We start from the raw sequence: 22,481 nt of genomic DNA, 5'->3' as shown, positions 1-22,481 counted from the left end.
CACTCGCTCGCTCACTCACTCACTCACTCACTCACTCACTCACTCACTCACTCACTCACTCACTCACTCACTCACTCACTCACTCACTCACTAACACACTCACTCACTCACTCACTCACTCAGATACCTCGTGATGATGTCATGATCTTTGTTGGAGTGCCACTCGCTGTCACTGTGTAAATATTGTAAAAAAAACCTTTTTCACATCTTGTCCTCATATATATATATATATATATATATATATATATATATATATATATATATATATATATATATATATATATATATATATATATATATATATCCTGCTTTTGCTTTGTCGCTTCTACACTTGCCCTTTGTTTCTTTTAATTCAAGCACCCACTTTTCAGCCAACCCTATGTTGTGGGTACGAGCAACTGTTTGCGCTCATTGTCAACATCAAGAAGAAACAACCACGAGCAGCCGTGCGGACGCCATTTTTATGCTGTCTACTTCGGAGCACGGAAATATCGGCGTGTTTGGGAAAATGGGGCCACAGCATCCTCAACGAAATCCGTCAAATGCTGCGGCGGCCATTCGAGCCACTGCTCAGGCATATGGCAGCCCCGCTGCAAGGATATCGCGCAGTCCCACTGCACCGGGCAGTCCTGCAACTGACGCCCGGCAGAACGTCTCCGGCTGCTGTCGGAAGCCCCGGGGGAATGACAGCCAGAACACCAACCGCACAGAGGTTACACGGAGCAGCTACGCCCAGCAGAGGAGGAGCGAGGACTGCTGGCAGTCCCGGAACTAGAACTCCCGTTAGGCTGGCTACCCCAACCGACAACCACAGAGTAAAGACACCCAGCCAACGAGCTACACCGAATGTTCCCGGCTCCAGAACTCCACCCGCCGCAACGGGCAGTCCCGGAGCTAGAACACCAGCATCTGCAGCTGAAAGTTCCAAAGCCAGAACCCCAGCTTCTGCAACGGGCAGTCCAGGCTCTAGAAGTCCGAGCCGAGCGGCGTTGAGGGTCAGCCCAGGAGCGCGGTCACCAAGCAGAGCAGACATTCCAGTCAAGACCAAAACTAAGACACCCTCCCGAACGCCTGTGTCGGATAGCCCCGGTCAGCTCGTTAGCAAGGCAGTGAAGCCTCCTGGAACTGCGGCACGACCTGCAAGCTCCAACAGAGATGCAGCCATTGCGGCTATCGTCTTAGCGTCCGGGTGAGCTTAAGACCGACTTCTAAGCAATACGCGAAATACAAATCATCGATGTTGAATCCGTTGCTCTAATTCCAGTGAAGAAAACGTCAAGCTATCAGGGAGCCTGTCATGGCAGCTACCTGGGTCGCAGAAAGCTTAATCTACAGAATTATCTTTGATCCGAGATATTTCATTCGGGAGAGTTAAGCACACTTTGGTTAACATAGGCAAAATGGAGAGGGTGATTATTGAGACGAAGGTGACCAGGTCGATAATCAATTATATGATGCAATGTCTGTATAAAAAATGGTTTCAGAGGCCTCAATAAACATCGTTTTTAAAGGAAGAATGCTGACGTAGAGGACATGTTTCGGCACGCAAGCTGCTTTCTTAAACAACAATCTGTAAAGTAACGGCACAACGTCGCCGCGGCATGAACATCTAATAGTACATGTTGTGACTTGCGCAAAGCTTGAATCGAAATCACAATAGAAGGGTATGTGAGTTTTATGGCACTGTCATGCACGGCCGAAGCGCTCCAAAGACGCAAAGTGTTGTCGATCGTAGGGCAGAATGTGAAGACTAGTTGTGTAGCATCTGTTACTCGCGAATTCTGGGAGCGGCGGAGTAGACGATTACAAAGATTATTGCTAACCGACCAGTCTTATAGACAGGGCGTCAAGGGACTTCGCTGTCATGGATTGGCGTTGTTTGGATAATTAACGTGGGTCACTTCCTGAACCAGGTTACCTACAAAAGGGGTGACCCGACCGTGGCTCTTAACCCTGTGGTTCCCAGCGTGTTGTGATATATTCTACGCTCAATTTGGTAGCTCGTCCGGACTGAAGCACGGAACATCTAGCGCATCGGTTTAGTAGAATTTTCGATATGCGAGTTTTCAGACGGGGATAGTTTCAGCAAACTAAATACTAAGCGCAACAGGTTTTACTTAAATAGCATTTCGTTGTTTCCTTTGTAGAAATGTACTCTCCGTGGCCTGAAATAAAGATGAACAAGTTGTTCCTACTTTTCGGATGTGGAATTGTGTTTGGGCATTAGAGGGTTAACACGCAACTTTCTGATAACACGGTGGTATGGAAAGCTAAACTCAGTTTGATGTTCAGGTGTTGAAATGCATGTACAAAACCCTATTGCCATGTGTATATAGCCGAGTCGTGTCGTGTCTATAAGATGTCAACCAACACAATGACTCGAAATGAACTTTCGAAATATTCGTGCTCACTTGTATTCAGGGCCAGCACAGCATTCACACCTGACGGTAGTTCACCTCCGAGAGCCAGCTCGCCGCCCGTGAGGTTCCAGGAATCCAAAGCACCGAATGTGAGATTGGGGCCTCCAGAGGTGTCGGCAACGAGCACCAACGCCACCGAGACCGCGGCCGCTTTCGAAGCTAACGAAGGAAGGGACACGGCTGGCACCACATTGGGTGCGACCACGGGCGCGACCACCGCGGCCACAACGCTCGAACCCGCGACGTTCGCCGACACCAGCGCCAGGATGCCACCCTATTCGCCGCCTCGTAAGGCCACAACACCTATTCACCCTTTCTGTGGTTGTTCCAAAAGCGAAACTTTCTAATCGAATCGAATCTGAATATACGAGAAAAATTAGCTCCAAATATTGAATATATTATGCCGATGACTGTTTTTTTTATTTATGAACAAAGTGAGCCATAAACTTCTATGGACTATGTCTGGTCGATCAGTTTCGCGGTTTTTCTCTAAGGACGAAGCATTTACCGCGGTAACAAGGTTTAGCATTGTGCTTGAATTTTTCGGACGGTGTTCTAACAAAACATCGGTTAGACATGTTGGTGCGTCGCAGCAGGCAAGGCGAGTGCTGCTGGGCAAAATTAAGGAAAAGCGGGCCGGCAGCTGCCAAGTCTCTGAGCGAAGACGTGATGAGGAGCTTCGCCAATGGCGTTGCAGAAGTCGCACCTCAATTAGGCAGGAGATGAGCGGGAAACTAAAGCAGTTAGTGTGAGCACAGTAAAATTTTAGATAACGTTAGCTTGACGCTTCGTGTCACTCCGCTCAGACAAGTGCACACACACAGCAGTTCAGCAGGAACACTAGTGTGCCGCGTACACACAACCATGCTGTGTTCAGAGAAGGCAAAGCAGACGCTGTCCTGTCGTCTGTCCTGGACGCCCGTGGCGAACGTGCCACTAGCGTCTGTGTAATTCAAATAAGGTACGGTGGCTGATACAATGAATTGGAAACTATATACGGCGAAGCGTGTAGTGCGTGTATATATACACACGCACGCACGCACAAATTATTGACACTTTTCATGGTGATCTCGAGGGCACTGCCATGCTTCATCACGTGGTGACGCGTCTATTGTTTGCCTCAGCTCCCTCCGTTGCCTCTGTGTTTACAATGGATGTACATGACGCCGGTGCGACTCTGCAAACTTCTGTCTCGGATGATATCGTCGACGGTGTTACGTCTCAAAGCAGCGCTGAGCGTTTCTTTGATGCTTCACACGAAGCTACCCTTTCATCAGCACCCGCCCAGGCGACGTCAGCGCCCGACATAGACTGTGACACACAAAGGAGCTCATTTAGAGGTGACAGAAACCACCGGCTTCACTGGAAGCGGCAATTACCGCGAAGCCCAATCTACCTGAACCTGACTCTTACAAGCGGACCGTCACGGAGGGCCCACTAATTAATAAAAGGGGCCAACGTGCGCCGCACCGCCGACAGCGCCATCTCGTTTCTCTAGAGCAAACTGCTTCGCCTATTTGGCAAGAAAACAAACATCCAGACTAAAGCCACGGTCGCGAAACCCAGCTAGGCTGGCAAAGAAAAGCTTCGCATTTGAAAGCGTTTGCACGACATAAGTATGTGCGCCATTGAGGGCAGCTGTATCGTCTACCACGAAAACTGGAGAAAGAGCCAACCAAGCTTGGCGGAATCACAAAAGAACGTTTTCATTTGTCAATTCATGCGGCATAGATTGACTACAACGTAACGTATCATTTAGTAGAGTTGTTTGCTGTGCAAGTTGGTGCGTGGTGAATATAAAGTTTTGCAGCAAGTACGGACGCGAGCACAAGTAAGTAGGAACGGACAGGACAACGTTGGGGTTACAACTGTAGTTTATTGTGAAAACATTCCACAAATCTTCGCCACGAATGGGTATACGTCCAAGAACAATAATGAGGTTTGTAGTCAATTATCAACAAAAGTTATACACGTGCACAAAAGCGAAGTCACACCCCTTCCCGACAAAGGCAACAACACGTGGATTAGCATGATCAGTTTAGAAATTGAAGTTCCTTATCACTGATATGAACCGAAGGTTCATTCACACATGTATGCGCGCCAAACTTTTTCATGCGGAACGCTTCGCTAAGTTCTCTTTCCAGTTTACTGCACTCTCTCCCCACTATGGATACACTATCAAAAAGTGGTCGGCATTCGTGCTTTTTGCAATGCAATGGCAAGTTCCCTCCTGTACCTGTAGGTAGCAAATAGTGATGCTCACGCATGCGGTCATTAATGCAACGGGCGATATGAGACAGTCCGCATGAGAGAGGTACGCGATACACAACCGAAGAAGCACAGTTATTGTGAAAAAAAGTGGTATGCTTTTTTCCATGGCCACTAGTCGCATCTCCTCTCCTGCGATGCTTTTGCACAACCTAACCAGTTTGCTCGGCGCCGAAAACACTAGTGTGACGCCATTCCTAGTGGCCACCCTCTTAAGATTATGAGACAAGCCATGCAAATACGGCATCACTACGATCTTTTTTCTCCTTGAAGATTCAGTGTCGTACTCGGTTTCCACGGTTTTCCATTTTGTGTGCTTCCTAAACAAGGATTCTGACACAGCCACCAAAAGTGAGACCGGGCACCCTGCCGACATTAATCTCGCCTTCTGGGCTTCAAAACTCTGCTGCAATAAGTGGGTGCAACTCTTCTTCCATTCTTAGGTATAAAGCGAAACATGAACAGTGCCACCTATCGCTCACAGGACGCAAAGCGGCTGAGCACCGGAGATCGTCGGGCCATCCGACGCTCGAGAAGCGTCCGGCCGAGCTCGAGCAGTCCATGCGCCAGAAGTCCAAGGAGCCGAAGACGACGGAGCGCTTCTCTTCGGCGCCTGCCGCCCCTCCGTCCCGCGACATCCCGCCCAGGTTCCTGTGCTGCCTGGCCGTGCTGGTGCTGGCCGTGATCGTCGCCGCGGTGTCCGTCGGCATCTACCTGAACAGCGGCCGCAACACCACGGCCGCCGCCCGGGGGGACACGCCCGAGCTCGCGGAGGCCTGCTACGGGGAGAACGCTCTCGCAGGATGCCGCAACGTCACCTTGTACGTGTGCGCTGCAAACCTGCCGTATGGGCATCGAGCGTGGGTATAATGTAGCGAAGAAGAACCTTCATGCATGCGCTTTTTTCTTCTTCTTTCTTGTGCGCACCACTTGAAAAGGCTGTCATATCTACAGTCTGCTGTTTATGCTGATAAGCTGCGTGGATGCACAAAGGGACATTATTAGCAGAGAAATTTTCGTTAATTACGCTACAATGTGCTTAAACCTCCGTAATTGTTGACTTTAGGGTAGATTGCTCTAACTTCGAAACTTTATTTTTCCTTCAAGCACTAGAAGTTCTGTGGACGTTTCGCTATTCCAACTTTCATCCTTATATTCCGCTCCGGACACCGCGAAATTGAAGCATAGCAGCAGGGAAGCCAGGTATGCTTAACGGAAATTCTAAAACTATAGTGTCAGTTGCCAGATATGCTACCCATAATATGTGCTACGAAATACACTGGAGTTCCAGTTAGGTTCTGGGACGATTTCAGCAGGAATGCCCAGGCTTATTATTTCAGAAGAATTTGCGCGCGGATATGTTGTAAGAGGTGCCAGTCTTGGGATTTCTGTTAACCAGCCACGGGTTCACTATACCGCGGTTTATAATTGGCAAATGCATAAGCCTGAAAATTCACAATGAAAATTTAATTAGCACATTTAGGCAGTAAGCGACATTACGGATGAGTTTTTGTGTGCGTGTGCTGTTCTCTTAGCCACGTAGCCTATATGCAAGAACTGAAGAGGTCGAGGTAGGATTTTCTTTTTTAATTTTGCAAATAAGCAAATGCACGTGCTATCCACCGTGATATCGAACCGCAGATGGCAGCACTGTAGCCGCGTTAATGTGGACGGGCAGTCGACTGCGCGCATTGAAAGGTACATGGCGGTGTTCCGCAGTGGGGGACTGGGCCTGATTTCCTGGTAATAAAACACACTGACTGCAGCGACAGACTCTTATATTGCCCTCCAATGTCAAATTTTCCCACCAAATTTGCATAACGTTTAAGTTTACTTGAAATAAGCTCGAACTCTCATTCAGCGGAGAGCTGACACTCAGCCACACAGCACTCCATCTGAGTTGTTTTTTTTTTTGTAAGTTTCACTTGCGATCCGCCTACTAGGTTGATATTGTTGAGATCTTAATCAATACCTCATTTTCTGCAAGGATTGCACTGGTTTTTAGTTAGTATTCCTGTACAGCGAAAGTAAAGTAACAAATGAATGGGTACACTGCATTGCCCATTGCGCGCATACGTATCCGTTTTTTTTATTCGTTGTGAAACGCATACAGTTAATAAATTGAGTTAGGCAAGCTAGGCCACTGTGAGTGACAGCGTGTTAGTATGACCATCAGGCTGGCTCAAACGAGATTATTTTTATTGCCTATTATCCGTTATGCCCACGGCAGCGATGCGACAAAATTATAATTATTTGAGGCGCGAAAATAATTAGGCTGTTTTATTGCACCTTATAATGGCCACTGTGTTGCGTCAAGCTAACAGCGCCAGAGCGATGAACGGAAGCAAATTATATTAGCCACTCTTAAACTCCGTGTTATGACGTTCTGCGTCTAGAGAGCGCCGTTCCACGCATGATTCTCATACAATACCCTATTTTAGCTTTCCCTTTGTAGTAGCGAATCCAAGTACAGAAGCCCACAATTAACTCGCCAAGCAAAAATAATTCACCGTAGTGGCATCAAAAGCAGATATTAAATCAACATTTCTGCTCGCGTAACCAGTAAGCGAGAGAGATACAATTATCACATTTAAAAAAATTAGGTCCATTTGCGCGGTTTCCCGTGCCAGAACTACGACCTTATTATGATACACACCGTAGTGGAGGTGGGGGCGGCTTCGGAAAATTGGGCCACCTGGGGTTCTTCAACGGTTCTCTCGGATTTCGCCCCCATCGAGATGCGGTGGCTGTGGCCGGGATTCGATCCCGCGACGCCGTGCTTAGCAGGCCAACACGAATCGCATTTTCACATTGTAGCTGTCGTAATATAAAGTGTTGGACGCGATGTCATATGAGTTCATGCTGACAATTTTTTTTCTACTTCTGAATGATGCTCACGCCACCCGGCGCGTTTTCATTGGGATCACAGAGATTGCGAAGTTAACACATTGTAACAAGTCGCTTAGGCGCAGCATTCACGACTTGCTGCTACCAAGCACTTCATCTTTTCAACGAGGAAAAATGCTTTTTTTTTATTTAGTTGAAATACGAAGCTATAATAAAATTGATTATTGTGGCAAGCGGATGGTAGGACAATTGGCGTCTCTGCTTAAGCTAGTGGCCAATAATTCCATAAGTCTCTCTATCGGCTGCCTGTAGATAACTTATGGACACTGTTATGATTGGGGGTTCAATCCCATCGCTCGTGATCCGTTCTCAAAATTGGAGTCGGGCATGAATTAGAAGGTAGCTGGCCCATGCCGTCGTCCAACTTATCCACGCTGAGGACGTTGATGAAGGGAAGGACTCCTTCTCATCGAGAATGAGGAATATGGGTTTATTTACAGTGTTTATATCAGCCTAACATGACTGTCTGAGAAAGTACATCAGTCTAACATGACTGCTTGAGAGAGAGTGTCCTGAGCAGCCGCACAACAGCGGTTTTTAAACACTCGGTCCTCTCCCGATACCCATGTAACGGAAACGGCCGTCCAAGCACCGTAGGCGAGTTGACCAGGCACCGAAGGAGAGACGAAGCACCGTAGGGGAGACGACCCGCACTGTAGGGGCATTTATTCCCCGAAATGCAGCGCGCCCGCCGGCCGCCCATTGTCTGACGTCTTGGTGGGCGCGTGGGAAGGGGTGTCAGTAGACGTTCCCGCGGCTCAGTAACAATAGTTGGTCCGCCGAGCCCGTTTAGTTACAATGGCGACTTCGTCAAACTCGGCTCCAGCGACGGAGAGTCGAGGACGCACGTATTGTTGTTCACACACAGTCGACTTAGTGACGCCGTGGCTATAGCTGTGCGGCGACGCTCCAGGAATGTTGCCTCCACAGTCGCAACTGGTTGGCAAAACTTGCGCTGCAGCTGGCCGTTCTTAACAACACATGATCAACAGAACTGCGGAATGAAGGAAGCCTCCATGTGCAGCCAATGTTTTGATAAGGGGTCATCAACGGGACAACTGTAATTCTTTCTTGCAAGAACACTGTCTCGCGGCTGAGGCTTTGCTTGTGAGGCCCCTAATGAAAACTTAAGGAGCCATCTTGACGTAGAGCATATGTCTTCTACAGACTTGTGGAATCACGCAATCGATTATTGTTCATGCGATATTCTGTGTTCTCTCTAGTGGCAATAAAACGCAGAACCGAACTCGAGATTAGCATTGAAGCAATGTATCGACAAACCGTAGTGCAACTGCCTATACGTGTCATGTATGAGACCAGTATGCAGCTCGGCTCCTCTCGCGCTTTCCTCTGGACTCGCCACGCCATCTAGCGCCAGCGCAGCGTAGTCCCCGCGTGCCGCCTATGTGTACATATATTCAAACAATGATGTCTGAATACACATGAGACGCGTTCGGCTCTCTCCAACACCGGAAGAATTAAATTCATTTTAGTCACTGAGGAGCGCCACACTTACCCGGTGGCACAGCCCAGTAACCTCAATTCGGGTCAAAAAGTTCCTTAGAGAGTGACACACACACATTGACTCATACTTTGGGAACCAAAATGGCGCGACAGAGGTTCATTGAGGAGGGGCGCATACCTTGTGGCACACACCCGGCCAACCAATTTTGGGGTGAAAAGATTCATTGAAGAACGCCCCATACCGAATGGCACAAGCCCACTGACCCAAACTGACATTACAGAGGTTCACTGAAGAGTGGCGGATAAGAAGTGGAACATACCCAGTAGCAGAGTTGGCGCGAAACAGGTTAATTGATAAATGGCACATACGCAATGTCACATACCCGTGATGCACCTTGGCCTGACGATTGGCTTCGAAACTGGAAAATGCGTGAAGTGCGCTAGCAATGCTAATCACAGGAAAATGTTTTAGAAGGTAAAGAGTGACATGTCAACAAGAGCGTAACAGGGACATTGCTTGTCTATTACTTATCGGGTCTGCTCGCCTTTGCTGTATTCTTCATCCCAGCTAGATTCAAATTTAATCAATTGTGCGGATTTACACCGGTCAACCCGCACAGAGACATTTTTACTTTATTCCTTATACATGATGCTATTTCAAGCACACCCATTATTCCTGGAATGATTCACGCGCAATTCGCATCAACGTAGCAAAAGTTGTACAAACAAACACACACACACACACAGGCATCTGTCTAGCTTTCTGTTACCGATGTTATGGCTCAGAGGCTTTAGCTGTCAGAGACACTTATCACGAATTCTCCCAATTCATTTCCGACCATGAGCGTCACATTCTGATGCGGGCGGGTTGAAAAAACTCCTCACGTAATTCGGCTTGCATACCCATTATCAAAACACCGGAGAAAGGCATTAAAGCGTGCCGTGGTATTCAAAATTGTCCCGAAGCCTACGCTTCACCTCTGCTGCCACTGCTACAGCATCACCCAAATTTTCACTTATGTCATCCTGACGTGTACAGAAAAGAGACTAAGGAACCGTGAATTTTTGTAAGGTTAAAAGCCAGGCCGTTTATGGCAGCTGCCACATTGGACACGTTTTTAAGTCCACAAGATTCGAAAACTGACACACAAAATAAGGGACACGCGTTTTTCCTACTTACGCTCTAGGCGCCTGTTGTAACGAGAAAATTATTTGTTAACCTTGAAAACCAACCAGCCCATCAACCATCGCTGGGCAGTGTCAAATATAAATGCATAGATACTATCTTCAATATCCTTTGTTTATCTTGTATCTATATCTTGATACGTCTGGCAAGGCGTGTATCAGCGTCTGTATTTCTGATGCATTAAAGAATGTATCGTGTATCTTGAGATACAAGATACTGCTATTGCAACGTCACCGTATGAAACTATAAACGCTGGCTGAACTCCGCTTCTCAAGCTGATACTGCTGCCACTAAGCCACCTTAATAAATGAATAAATCACCAACGAACCCTTTGCACCAAAAAAGTAAAATTTGAAAGGTCATTGTAGCTTTATGCGCTCTCTGTATACTCGATGCGCATCAAAAAAATGGCTGTGGCTTAGCTAAGGTTAAGCCCAAGATGCGAAGCATACTAGCCTTTATTTTAACGCGACAGCGTTAAGGAGCTCTTGTCGCAGAAAAGCCGGTGTCGTCGGCGTCGGCTCAGGCGTGCGGCGCTTGCTCAGGCGCACATTTCGTTGTCGCGCCGAACGCTGCGTTGCTCGACGCTCACCGCGTCCGATGGTGGGGGCGACGCCGCGAGCGACGGCGCGAGTTGGAGCCCCGTTTCTCCTCTGTCGGGACGTCACGGTGTCACGTGGTATTGAAGGCGACACCGCCGCACCTGAGGAGCTGGGTTGAGCTCTAGTAATATGCTTCGCATAAAAATATGTCGCTACCAGCGTTGTCGCTGCTGTACACATGTCCGGTGATCCGGTATTGCGTAAAGGGTTATACGGTTACGGACAAGGTAAAACCCACTACAGTATTTCCGCCATCATTCAGAGGCTTCCTATTGACGTTCTTGGGACTAGATGGTGACTAGCTAGCTGGACGGCAAGCTGAGCAGCGACTCCCATCAATCACAAAAGCGACAAGCAAAAGCCATTGACAACGCCGCGTATAAAGAGTTTTTATGCGAAGCATATAGACGAGGCAACCTAAAGTTTGCCCGCGCGGAACCAGCGCCGAATGCTCCCCTAGCGGACCGATGGAAGTTTCGAGGGTCGTCGCTGCGCTAGCGCGCGCCCGTGTTCTGTACGGCGGGAGCGCTCGTGCGCGTGGTTTTTGCGATGCCGAGTGCGACCTCATCAGCCAGGAAAGGCGGCACGCAATACTGATGTGTTGTTGATTGCCACAGCAGCCTCGAAAACACGAAAGGTCGTACGCCACCCGTGAAGTTCTATAGATTTCCTGGGAAGTGGAACGAGAAGGACAGACGACAAGCGTGGATAACTGCAGTGCGCCGAGTCAAGTCTAATACTTTCGCATTCGCGTGTAATATCTTGAAATATCTTGAGCGTCGGTGTCGGCGTCCGCGGCGTTGGCCATGAGCGATAAATCACGGCAGGCACTTCATAAATAAAAAGGAACTTCCAAAATGGGCTGGGTGGGAATTGAACGAGGGTCTCCGGGATGTGAGACGGAGACGCTACCACTCAGCCACGAGTTCGATGCTTCCAAGCGGTGCAAACGCGCCTCTAGTGAGTGCGGTGTTGCCTTCGAAACGAGCCGTGGAAAGTTATACTGCGGTGTAATGAACATCTAAGTTACAGAAGTCGCAATTACACGAGTAGCGAAGTGCGTTTCCGCGGCATTTCTTCTGCGCTTTCCACACATGCAGAGCCATCTTACGGCAAACACAGAAGACCCCTTCCTCTCCATGTACGGCGCTGCCCCGACAGATGGCGCGCCACGCACGCATTGGAGCTGTGCGAGGCGGGTCGCGGCCCGGACTCTCTCTCCCCCGACAACGCTTCTCCTTGCTCCCGCTGCAGAATCAAGCGACCTTCCTTTCTTTAGATCACTATCTGTCTATCTCTCTGCCCGTGCCGATCACGACGTTTGTCTGGCATGCATCATTTCCCCCTCCGAGATAGCGACTTCTTTGGTTCGTTCCGCTTGCTCAGGCGCACGTTTCGTTGCCGCGCCGAACGCCGCGTTGCTCGACCATATGGCTCGACGCTCACCGCGTCCGATGCGGGGCGCCTCGTAAGTGATGGCTGCCCTGTAGCCCATTGTCTTACACCCCTTGGCGGGTCGACGGGAACGCTGTCGCGTTCCACTCTTGAAGGCGAAGTTTAAGCGTCCTCCAATTTTATGCGAAGCATATTACGACAGCTCAACCCAGCTCCTCAGGCGCGGCGGTGTCGCCTTCAATACCACGTGACACCGTGACGTCACGACAGAGGAGAAGTGGCTTTGGCTCAACTCTTGCAAGACGGGCTGGGTGGGAATCGAACCAGGGTCTCCGGAGTGTGGGACGGAGACGCTACCACTGAGCCACGAGTACGATGCTTCAAAGCGGTACAAAAGCGCCTCTAGTGAATGCGGTGTTGCCTTAGAAACGAGCTGTTTCTAATGCTCAGGCGTGCGTCGCTTGCTCAGGCGCACATTTCGTTGCCGCGCCGAACGCTGCGTTGCTCGACGCTCACCGCGTCCATTGCGGGGCGCGTAGCCGCTGAGCCGTAGCCCATTGTCTTACACCCCTTAGCGGGTCGACGGGAACGCTGTCGCGTTCCACTCTTGAAGGCGAAGCAGAGTAACGCATGAGTTGTTTCTTCGTCTAGCCGAGCCAAATATAGCCAAGCAACAGCAGTTCACCAGGCTAAACAGTGGTTTAACAACTAAAATAAAGGCTAGTATGCTTCGCATCCTGGGCTTAACCTTACCTAAGCCACAGCCATTTTACGCGAAGCATATTACGAGAGCTCAACCCAGCTCCGCAGGCGCGGCGGTGTCGCCTTCAATACCACGTGACACCGTGACGTCACGACAGAGGAGAAACGGGGCTCCAACTCGCGCCGTCGCTCGCGGCGTCGCCCCCACCATCGGACGCGGTGAGCGTCGAGCAACGCAGCGTTCGGCGCGACAACGAAATGTGCGCCTGAGCAAGCGCCGCACGCCTGAGCCGACGCCGACGACACCGGCTTTTCTGCGACACGAGCTCCTTAACGCTGTCGCGTTAAAATAAGGGCTAGTATGCTTCGCATCCTGGGCTTAACCTTAGCTAAGCCAGAGCCATTTTGTTTTTATGCGAAGCATATTACTAGAGCTCAACCCAGCTCCTCAGGCGCGGCGGTGTCGCCTTCAATACCACGTGACACCGTGACGTCACGACAGAGGAGAAACGGGGCTCCAACTCGCGCCGTCGCTCGCGGCGTCGCCCCCCGCATCGGATGCGGTGAGCGTCGAGCAACGCAGCGTTCGGCACGACAACGATTTATTCATGAAGTGCAACGCCGCAGACACCGACACCGACGACACCGGCTTTTCTGCGACATGAGCTCCTTAACGCTGTCGCGTTAAAATAAAGGCTAATATGCTTCGCATCGTGGGTGTAACCTTAGCTAAGCCACAGCCATTTTTTTTTTGTTCTAGGCGTTTCCGACGATCTCGGCCACGAGTTATCACCGACCCAGATCAATTTTTCGGCGATATCAGTTATGGACTATCTTGTCGATAAGATGAGGACGAAAGCCAACGGCCAAGCATGGTCGGCTCTAAGCAGTCCGGAGGAGCTAAAGTACGTGGATCCCGAAGTGACATGGAGGGACGCCCTCGAACAAGGTCTTCCGTCGACGCTCACGACTAAAGAGAAACTGAAAATGATGGTGCAAATCAGAGCAAAAGAAGTCATCCGCAGCATCCGCAGTCGGCTCTAAGCAGTCCGGAGGAGCTAAAGTACGTGGATCCCGAAGTGACATGGAGGGACGCCCTCGAACAAGGTCTTCCGTCGACGCTCACGACTAAAGAGAAACTGAAAATGATGGTGCAAATCAGAGCAAAAGAAGTCATCCGCAGCATCGTTGGCCTACTCAGACAGCTGCCGGTCCCGTCATCGAGCCTGTACGCTCGCCTGGTTTTGCTCGCTCAGGTACAGCACGTTAAGCTGTTTGACTCTAAGCTACCGCGCCCGAATTTATTGCAAACGATTTAGGACTACTTGAAGCGTAGCATTGTCAGCACCGTAGAGAAAGTAAAATCTTACTGTTTGGCATTAGCGGTTGATACCGCGGAGCGGCTGGCAGCGCTTTGTTTTGAGTGCTTCGTTACACTACTGAATGGGTGATGTTGCAAGAGGTCCCTCGAGTCCCGCCCGTGGCGCTGTCCCTGCAACCTGGTCAACCTGAGATGACGGACCGGCCAAAACCTAGGTGACGGAAAATGAAAAACAAAGCGTTCATTTACATCGCTGCGTAAAGGGTGCCCAGCTTAAGCTCCTCGCAATGAAAAGTGTATTGTAAAGCTGAAACTCGCTCTTCCGAGAAGCAGTGTCATTTATGTAGCTTCCCGTGTACGCTATCACCCAGCAAAGGGAGGGAGGGGATCGTCGATGCCAGTGCTCGCGGCTTAGCATGGCCGACTTTACAATCACAAGCACAGGCGCCTATGCACGCGGGCACGGCCTTCGAGATGCCTTACGCTACGGCCTTCCAGTGTTTTATACCGCCGGAATTGTCGCCGTTCTGCAACCTACAGCTTGGCATTGGCGTCGATCTTGTTTTCTCTTATTGCGGAACACTAATTTTCGTCAGAGAGGCGAGCCGCACCACAGCGATTCACATGGTGAAAGCGTGTTGGCTGATTCTTCTGCTGGTATACTGCGCGGATTTTTCGGTTATTTTATATGCTACGATAACACAGTGGTCACGGCTTACTTTGCTTCTGAGGCAGAAACACCCTAAGCAATAAAGGCGGTTTCTGCGCTCAGCCGCTTAACCTTATTGCACCTTGATAATGCAGTGACGGCCATCCACTTGATACTCAGCTTAACCTCGTAGAGTCGTTCAATGGCTCAGCGTTTACTCGAATACCCAAGCGCCGAAGGGCGTTCCTCAGGCAACTTGCTGTCGTAGCAATCACCCTGCGGCTTTATTGAAAAGCAGCGTCTGTTCAGTCGAGAGGAGGCCCAGCTCTGCACTCGACAGATTAAGGAAAGAACCTTGGGTTGTGGCCCCCTTTTTGTATGCAAGGGACAGTAATTAAACTCAGGCCGCATTCGGGATCGATATCCAAAAATGCAGTGAGGTGGCCGCTGCTGCAGGGAAAATACAAACCACATTACAATCTCCGCCAAATTGCCCGAATGAAATACTTTATTTTTTATTTTTTTTTTGTCGTATTGAGTGCGAGCACACTCGTGGGCATAATGTTTGTTTGCAGTTAATTGTGAAGCAGTTCTCAAGTTTATTTTGTGCATTACTCGTTTCCGAAAGATCTTAGGATATCACAATTAATTTGTGAAATCTGCCTTGACGCTATAGCAAGTTTTATGCGGAAGACTGCGCGCAAAAAAAAAGCGAAGCTTATCGCACTCACTTTCAGTGCTGTCCCAATTTCCACCTTTCACCTTTTCTTTTCTTCAGCGTGTATATATATATATATATATATATATATATATATATATATATATATATATATATATATATATATATATATATATGTATATATATGTATATATATATAGAGAGAGAGAGAGAGAACAACTGGACTTTTTTGACGGGCCAAACCTGTTTAGAAATATGAGAAGCACAACATCGCGGTTATCTTTGGTTTATTTACCCAGCAGTTCTTGTCGGTCGCTCATTTCATCAAAGCCGGAAATCTCTTGGTGGGGCACATTCAAGACAAAACCGCACTACGTCATGCTATGTTGCACACCTCCGACAACGTATGCTTTAAACTCGCGTACAAATTTTGCCCCATGACACCTGAATGCGCAGGGCAGGCACAGCTAAGGGAACGTATCTCAAATGAAACGTTGCGTTCACCAATCTGCCCTTCCCTCGTTACCAGCCCTCTTGACTGTGCTGTGGCCACAGGTGATGAAATACGCACCATCCTTGCGATATGAGCTTCATAGGAAAGAACCGGTCGAACCGAGTTTCGCAAGCTGCCTCCGACTCGCAGCCAACAACTTCGGGCGGCTCTACCCGCTCTGGGTAGCGCAAACCTTCCAGAGCCGTGAGCAGGTCGAAGGGGCCAAGACTCTGTTCCGGGAGATAACTTCGACGCTTCGAAGAAACAACCGGGTAAACCGGGGAGTCATACTCGACCTCAGTAGACTGAACACATCGAAACTCGTCACGTATGGTACGTCCTCTGGGAGCGACTGGAATCGTTTCGACTGAAGTCGGTAAATTCTAGGGCATAGCTTAGTTTTTTTCCGACTTCGTGAAGTGCGATTTTCGTTCAGTAAAATTTAGTGTGCGAAGGATGAGAAGGTAATTAAAATATTTCATCTATAAGACCAGTAGCCGCAGACTGTGAAACCACACGAGGAGGGAGGATAATCCTAGTACTGTACAGCGGGTTTTCGTGATTGAAAGACCTGAGGTGGTTACGCGATATTCAGAGTCGTAGCCTTGACGCCTTAAAACTCCTTTTTACTTTCTACGAGACATGGCGAACCAACAAATTCAACAAATTATATAGCGTCACTGACAAGAATAGTATTATCGGATCCGGAGTGTTAAAACGCAGCTTTTGCTGTAGAACATTGGCATAGAACCGCGCGCATAATACCGATCTCCAAAGGACAACACCGCTTAAACGATAGGGGCAGATGGTGACTCAAACCTTTCTCACATGCATCCTATTTCAGTAAATTTTCCTGCTGGTTGTCCCCGCTGTTTGCGCCTTCCTGAACCCGTGCGAGCCTGCTTTAGACAGTACGCTTTTCTAGAAAAATTGTACACCACTAAAGTTAAGAACACGGCGGTGTTTTCGTGTTCGTCTGCAGAATTCTGGCAAAATATGAACCAACCAACCATGTTATTTAAGAGCCCTTATTGATGTTTTATCTCGACGGATACACCTTATTTTGTCATTTAATTTGCTTATTGAATATTGCACTATCATGGCGCTCATTTCTGCTTCATTATGATGCATGTAGGAAGGCGCTTCACCGTGGCTGTTTAACGGCTATGCTGTTCCATTGTTATGCATGTAGGAAGGCGCTTCATCATGGCTGTTTAGCGGCTATGCTGTTCCATTGTTATGTATGTAGGAAGGCGCTTCACCGTGGCTGTTTAGCGGCTATGCTGTTCCATTGTTATGCATGTAGGAAGGCGCTTCACCATGGCTGTTTAGCGGCTATGATGCTCCCTTGTTAAGCCTGACGTCCCTGTGTCGAATCGTGCTATTGGCCGTCGCATTTCAATGGAGGCTGCAGTCTAACGTACACGGTTATTTGTATATGGGTGCATGTCAGAGATCTGTACCTGGACAAAATTCATCTGCAGCTTTGGATGCCATAACATGTAGTTTGCGACTTGAAACACCTATCATATCGAAGATCAAATACCTACGAATGAAATTTATTGTGCGCACGTAAATCACTGTACTCAGCTGCATATTTAGGCAGGTACGTAAATATTTTCTTCATTCCCTTTTTCCTCATTCTCGAGCAAATATTGGTTCAATAACTGCGGTATCAAGTAACAAAAACAGGGATAAAGTGCCTCGAAGCTGGCCAACGTTTCGATAGGTGGACCCATCTTTGTCAAAGCCGGCCTTTTGACTCTTGGCGGGTTAAATTATGTAGGTTAGTAACGTGACTTCAAGTGCATTCGTCGTTCGCAAGCTCACTGTAGAGGAACAGACTCAAACGATTGTGCTCTCTATAAACACCACATGACAGCGCCCTTTTTATTTTCAAAAGACGTACTCGACGCTTGCAAATCAGCAAGCCTGCTATGTTCAGGCGATCCAGCCGCATTCACATGTTTTCATGCTTTTGAACTAGCTGTAGTTCCCGGCAAATTTAAGGGCGCGAACATGCGTCGCCTGTCGGCGTTTGCTCCGTCGTAAATATAACTGGTTGCAGCTAAGTGATTACCTACAAAGGTAATTCAATTAAAGGTAGCATTCCCGAGTAAACAAAGTAATCATTAAATTATGATTTACAAAGAAACATAATTGATTATAAGAAATTATTTACGTGTACTTCGTTCCTTAAAAGTCCGGTTCTCACGTCCGAAATCAATGCTGGGCCAATGAGAGACACCGTAGGGGAAGGCTCCGAAATACTTTTGATTTCATGTGGTTCTTTATAGCATACAGAGTCTAAATACACACGTGTTTTAGCATTCCACGCCCATCGATGTGCCGCCGCAAACGGGAATCGAACACGCCACGTCGTGTTCAGCAGCAGAACAATATGGGGGCTGAGCCACCATGGTTGGCTTAAAATGAACTTGACCACCTGGTTACCTTTAACCATGGAGGAAGGAAACAAGAGGAGGGAGCATACCGCAGTGCGATTGAAGCCGAAATCTGCTGGGCCAGTGGCGGCCTAACGCGTGACCACACGTCCAAATGCGTGGTTGGTTTTATTGTTCCCGCTCTGCAGGAAGAGCCGCGGCAGGGAAAATGAACAAGCGCGCAACGAATAAGTACTGGCATAGCTACTGGGAACCAAACATCTCAGTAAATCTCGATTCTTGCTCCCTGATCTCGACGCAAGTGGTCACGTATTGGGCCACCACTGTGGTTTCACGGAGCGTTCGCTTTCCACGGCTGGCAGCGTGACGTAATGCTCCCTCCCACAGTTTTCCTTCCTCTTGTCCTGAACGTGCACCCAAGGCAGGGTGCCCGGATGTTTTTCCATTTCGCCCCATCGAAATGCGGATGCCACGGCCGGCATTTGATCCGGCACCTTCGGGCTTAGCAGCGCTACACCAAAGCCACTATGCCACCACTACGGGTATTGGTGTCATCGGTATACCGTGATCGCATTCATTCCCTGCGTGACACCAAGCGAAACCGGGAGCGAGACCCTGCCGACTGCGCCCCTGGACGCGGTGCTCATCCCGGGCTTTTTGCCGAACGTGGCCGCCGTTGCAGCAGCGAAAGTCGGCGTAGAAGAGCCGGTACCCGAGGATCACTGGGCGCCACAGCTGTATGGTAACGTGGGGTTCCTCAAAGGCGCCAACTTCCTGATAAGCTCAGCCTATCTGTCGGGAATGGACATTTTCGGAGACATCTCCCTCGACCATAAGCTCCAGACAAGTAAGCTCTTTCGAGTCAGTCACATTGGCGTAATGTTTCCCTGCACATGACGCTACCGTATCTTTGTGAGCCTTCCAGACTATTGAGCATTTGAGACTGTTCAGCAATTTGAGTCAATGATGGAGACAAAATAAACGCTTTTACTGAAAGCTGACCCATGTTTGCAGGGATACCTGTTACCTGTTACGGGACACAAGTACGAACAAAATGAATCCCTTGTAGCATGAATCCCCATTAACTTTCTTGACATTTCTTCGCCCTTTCTAGTTCACTAAGTGATTATTTTTCTTGTACTTATCTCGACAATCCTGGATTTTTCGCTTCCTTCATTGCTATTTGCATGTGCCCTTCCATGACCATGTCCTGGTTCGCCCAACGACGCTCGTGTTGTCTTTTTCTTTCCTCGTTTGTCTTCACGAACGTGAACATTTTGTCGTGTCGAATTCTAAAAGCACCATATTCTCATGAGGACGATCGCAAGACATTTTCCTTTTCTCATTGCAGCAACACGATACGCCACCCTCGGCGCACTGATCCTGCGCTCCATCTTCAACTCGGAAGCCGCATACTCCCCTTCTTGGGCGCGCGGTTACATCGACCAGTGCTTTGCCGGCTCGGCCTCGTCGGTGCTGGGCCGACCCGTGGACCGTCGACTCGCCAAGCGGGTCATATGCTCGCGTTGGTCCACACAGCTCGCCCTGTTGCTGAAGACCTGGTGGCTCGAGAAAGACATCCATCAGCAGAGAGCAGAGGCGAAAATGCAGACGTCCAAGAAGACTCATTCAGCCAACCGGACATCGGCTCACGATGATAAGCTCTTTTACCGCCTGCTGTGCTTTGTCGAGTGCGGCGACGGAAATGGTAGGGACATATGCAACGACATGGTTGGTTCAGACCAGCGTTTCCCAGAAACATTCAAGTGTCACGGACGCATCGCTGAACAGCGAGGCAAGTGTCAGTGTAACGGCTTGGAGCACTGTGAAACGCACTTACCCACATCTTTAGGAGGACATACGGCTTTCCCTTAGGGCTGACTCCGTAGACGCCGAATTTCGTTGCCTCCATTGTCAAGCTGTGTGCAGTGTGTAACTGCGCGCTGTGCATGTTTACTTAATTTGTTTTTAGGTCTTTCGTTAAGTACGTCTTATTTAGCGCTCCTTCTAATTTAAAGACTTCACCTACGAATTGCTTCGGCATATCACTTTTTTCTGCATCACGATTTTTGCTGCCTATGAACGGTTGGTAGCCCTACTCTGTTACTCGCAGTAACACGAGCCCGACGAATCACCCAAGCATTTCTTCAACACTTCTTTGCAATAATTATATGACAATATTGTTCTTCCCCATCACGTATTACTGGTTAGGAAAGTAATACACTATCATATTGCACAGTAATTAATGATCTCATTATGATAACAAGGAGAAATTTATCGAGTCCTAGTAGATTGCATGTACTTGGAGATCGTAATGCAGACAGAGCTAGGTAGCTTAATTCCAGTCAAATGGGTTAGTTCACGCTTAGTGAAAGCGTCCTAAGCAACACGACCACAAGTTAGAGAAGCACTTCACTAACACGTGGTTTAACACGAGTGGGTTTAGACCTTGAGAGGAAACAATTTGTTATTAAAATGAAACATCATCGAGAAAGCCCCGGAAACTTCCTTTAGCACTTACATATTTGTCGGCACCGACAATAACGTTCATTCTAGTGTTTTGTATAAACACACAGGCAACACTTGGACTAAGCCTACGGCGAATCGAGAGAAAAGCTTTAATGATATGCTGGAGATGTTTGCCTGGCTGTTCACCTGACATGCTACTCCCGCTGCGGGGGAGCACACAGATAGCGAGAGCTAGGTACTTAGGACACTTTCTTTCTTCGACAATTTTTTGACGCTCTTTATTGCAAAAACTTTCAAAAAGTTACTCACGAACTCTCTCCTGGTTTCTCGAAGTGGCCATTTGCACGGGCCTGTGCTCTTAACGCTCATTTTTTCACCCAAATAGCTTTCATTTTAATGCAGAGAGAGAGAGAGAATAAACATTTTTATTAGGTAAATGCAGCTATGGAGAGGCGTCCTCATTCCAGAATGCCTTGAGCTCGGGCCGCGTCCTGGGCCCTCGCAATCAGCCGTTGCTGATCCTCGAGGTCGGAGCTGGCCAAGGCTCTCTTTTAATGCAGAGCATTTCTCGGTTAATTGTGACTCGCCGTCATCAGAACGCCGCGGAAGAAAGACGGCACAGAAATTACGTCATCTTCATTTAATTAAATTAAATGTGGCTTGATGAGGGCTGGACCTTTTGCCCCACTGCGCTAACCACTGCGCCACCATTGCAACAGGTGACAGCAATGAATATCTTCGAGGCTGCGTGCGTGGTCGGGCTCTGCCTATAGGGCGATTCAGCAGACGGCGCATAATAGGAGTGGCGCGTGCACTCTCCGCACTACCGAACCTTCATCGCCCAGGAGTATTAAGGATTTTTAAGGCGGCGTATCACTGATGTTTTGCACGTAAGATAAGAAAACGAGCTCGAAAAGCTCCTAAACCCTGGGTCACACGAGAACACTTCAAGAGTATGAATAACAGAGTTATTGTTATTCATACTCTTGAATATACTCTTGTGTACTCTTGTGTACTGAATTGTTATAATTGCTGATTTGCTAATTGCTAAATATTTTGGCGAGTGATTAAACCTAAAAATGAACACGCAGTTCGTTTAATAAATGACGAAAGCGGGAACGCTGTCCCCGTGGAAGCCACAGCCGATGTCCTTAATAAATACATTCTTGAAAATTTCCATAATGTCTCTCCTTTCCAGGATATTCTTGAGGGCACTAATTCAGCTCTTCGTCACCTATGTGCACAAGTAACCATAAGAGCATCAGGCGTAGCTCATGCTATTGAGCGGTTACCACTTAATTGAAGCCCTCGTCCTGACGGGATCAACACTAAAATTCTAAAAATGACACTGCACGTTTCATCCATTTTACTGTCGCTCATGTTTCAACGGTTCTTCGACTGCGGGAGCATTACCGATGATTGTAATATGGCTCATGTCATTCCGATATTCAAATCTGGTAATAGCACAAGTCCTAATAATTACCGACCAATATCACTGACCTGTATTTGCAGCAACCTTTT

At 48.5% G+C, this 22,481-nt stretch overlaps 2 protein-coding genes across 4 annotated transcripts in view; one reads left to right on the top strand and one right to left on the bottom strand.

The window, feature by feature from the left end:
• The window catches only part of LOC139046637 (uncharacterized), a 57,148-nt gene that overhangs the window by 22,334 nt on the left and 12,333 nt on the right, over positions 1-22,481 (bottom strand). For 2 of the 3 annotated variants that reach the window (XM_070533865.1, XM_070533867.1), the window contains exon 1: positions 14,315-14,543. The gene's annotated coding sequence lies outside the window, so the exon portion shown is untranslated. Of the gene's footprint in view, positions 1-14,314; positions 14,544-22,481 lie in introns of those variants that run through there. The other variant, XM_070533866.1, reaches the window with a different exon arrangement.
• On the top strand, positions 406-20,521 carry LOC135914916 (neurofilament heavy polypeptide-like). Its single transcript, XM_070533863.1, has 4 exons — positions 406-1,189; positions 2,422-2,708; positions 5,173-5,509; positions 19,843-20,521. Exons 1-4 carry the CDS (start codon positions 543-545, stop codon positions 20,147-20,149), a joined length of 1,578 nt encoding a protein of 525 aa, XP_070389964.1. The 5' UTR covers positions 406-542; the 3' UTR covers positions 20,150-20,521.

Source organism: Dermacentor albipictus, chromosome 2 (genome assembly GCF_038994185.2).
Source record: "Dermacentor albipictus isolate Rhodes 1998 colony chromosome 2, USDA_Dalb.pri_finalv2, whole genome shotgun sequence".
NCBI lineage: Eukaryota > Metazoa > Arthropoda > Arachnida > Ixodida > Ixodidae > Dermacentor > Dermacentor albipictus.
This window is presented reverse-complemented; position numbering and strand designations above follow the sequence as displayed.

Excerpts from the sequence above, each read along its gene's own strand:
- LOC135914916 (XM_070533863.1), top strand. The coding sequence starts at position 543 with ATGCTGCGGCGGCCATTCGAGCCACTGCTCAGGCATATGGCAGCCCCG. Across the intron at positions 1,190-2,421 it reads GCTATCGTCTTAGCGTCCGG|GGCCAGCACAGCATTCACAC; the intron begins GTGAGCTTAAGA and ends ACTTGTATTCAG. Across the intron at positions 5,510-19,842 it reads GGATGCCGCAACGTCACCTT|CAACACGATACGCCACCCTC; the intron begins GTACGTGTGCGC and ends TTCTCATTGCAG.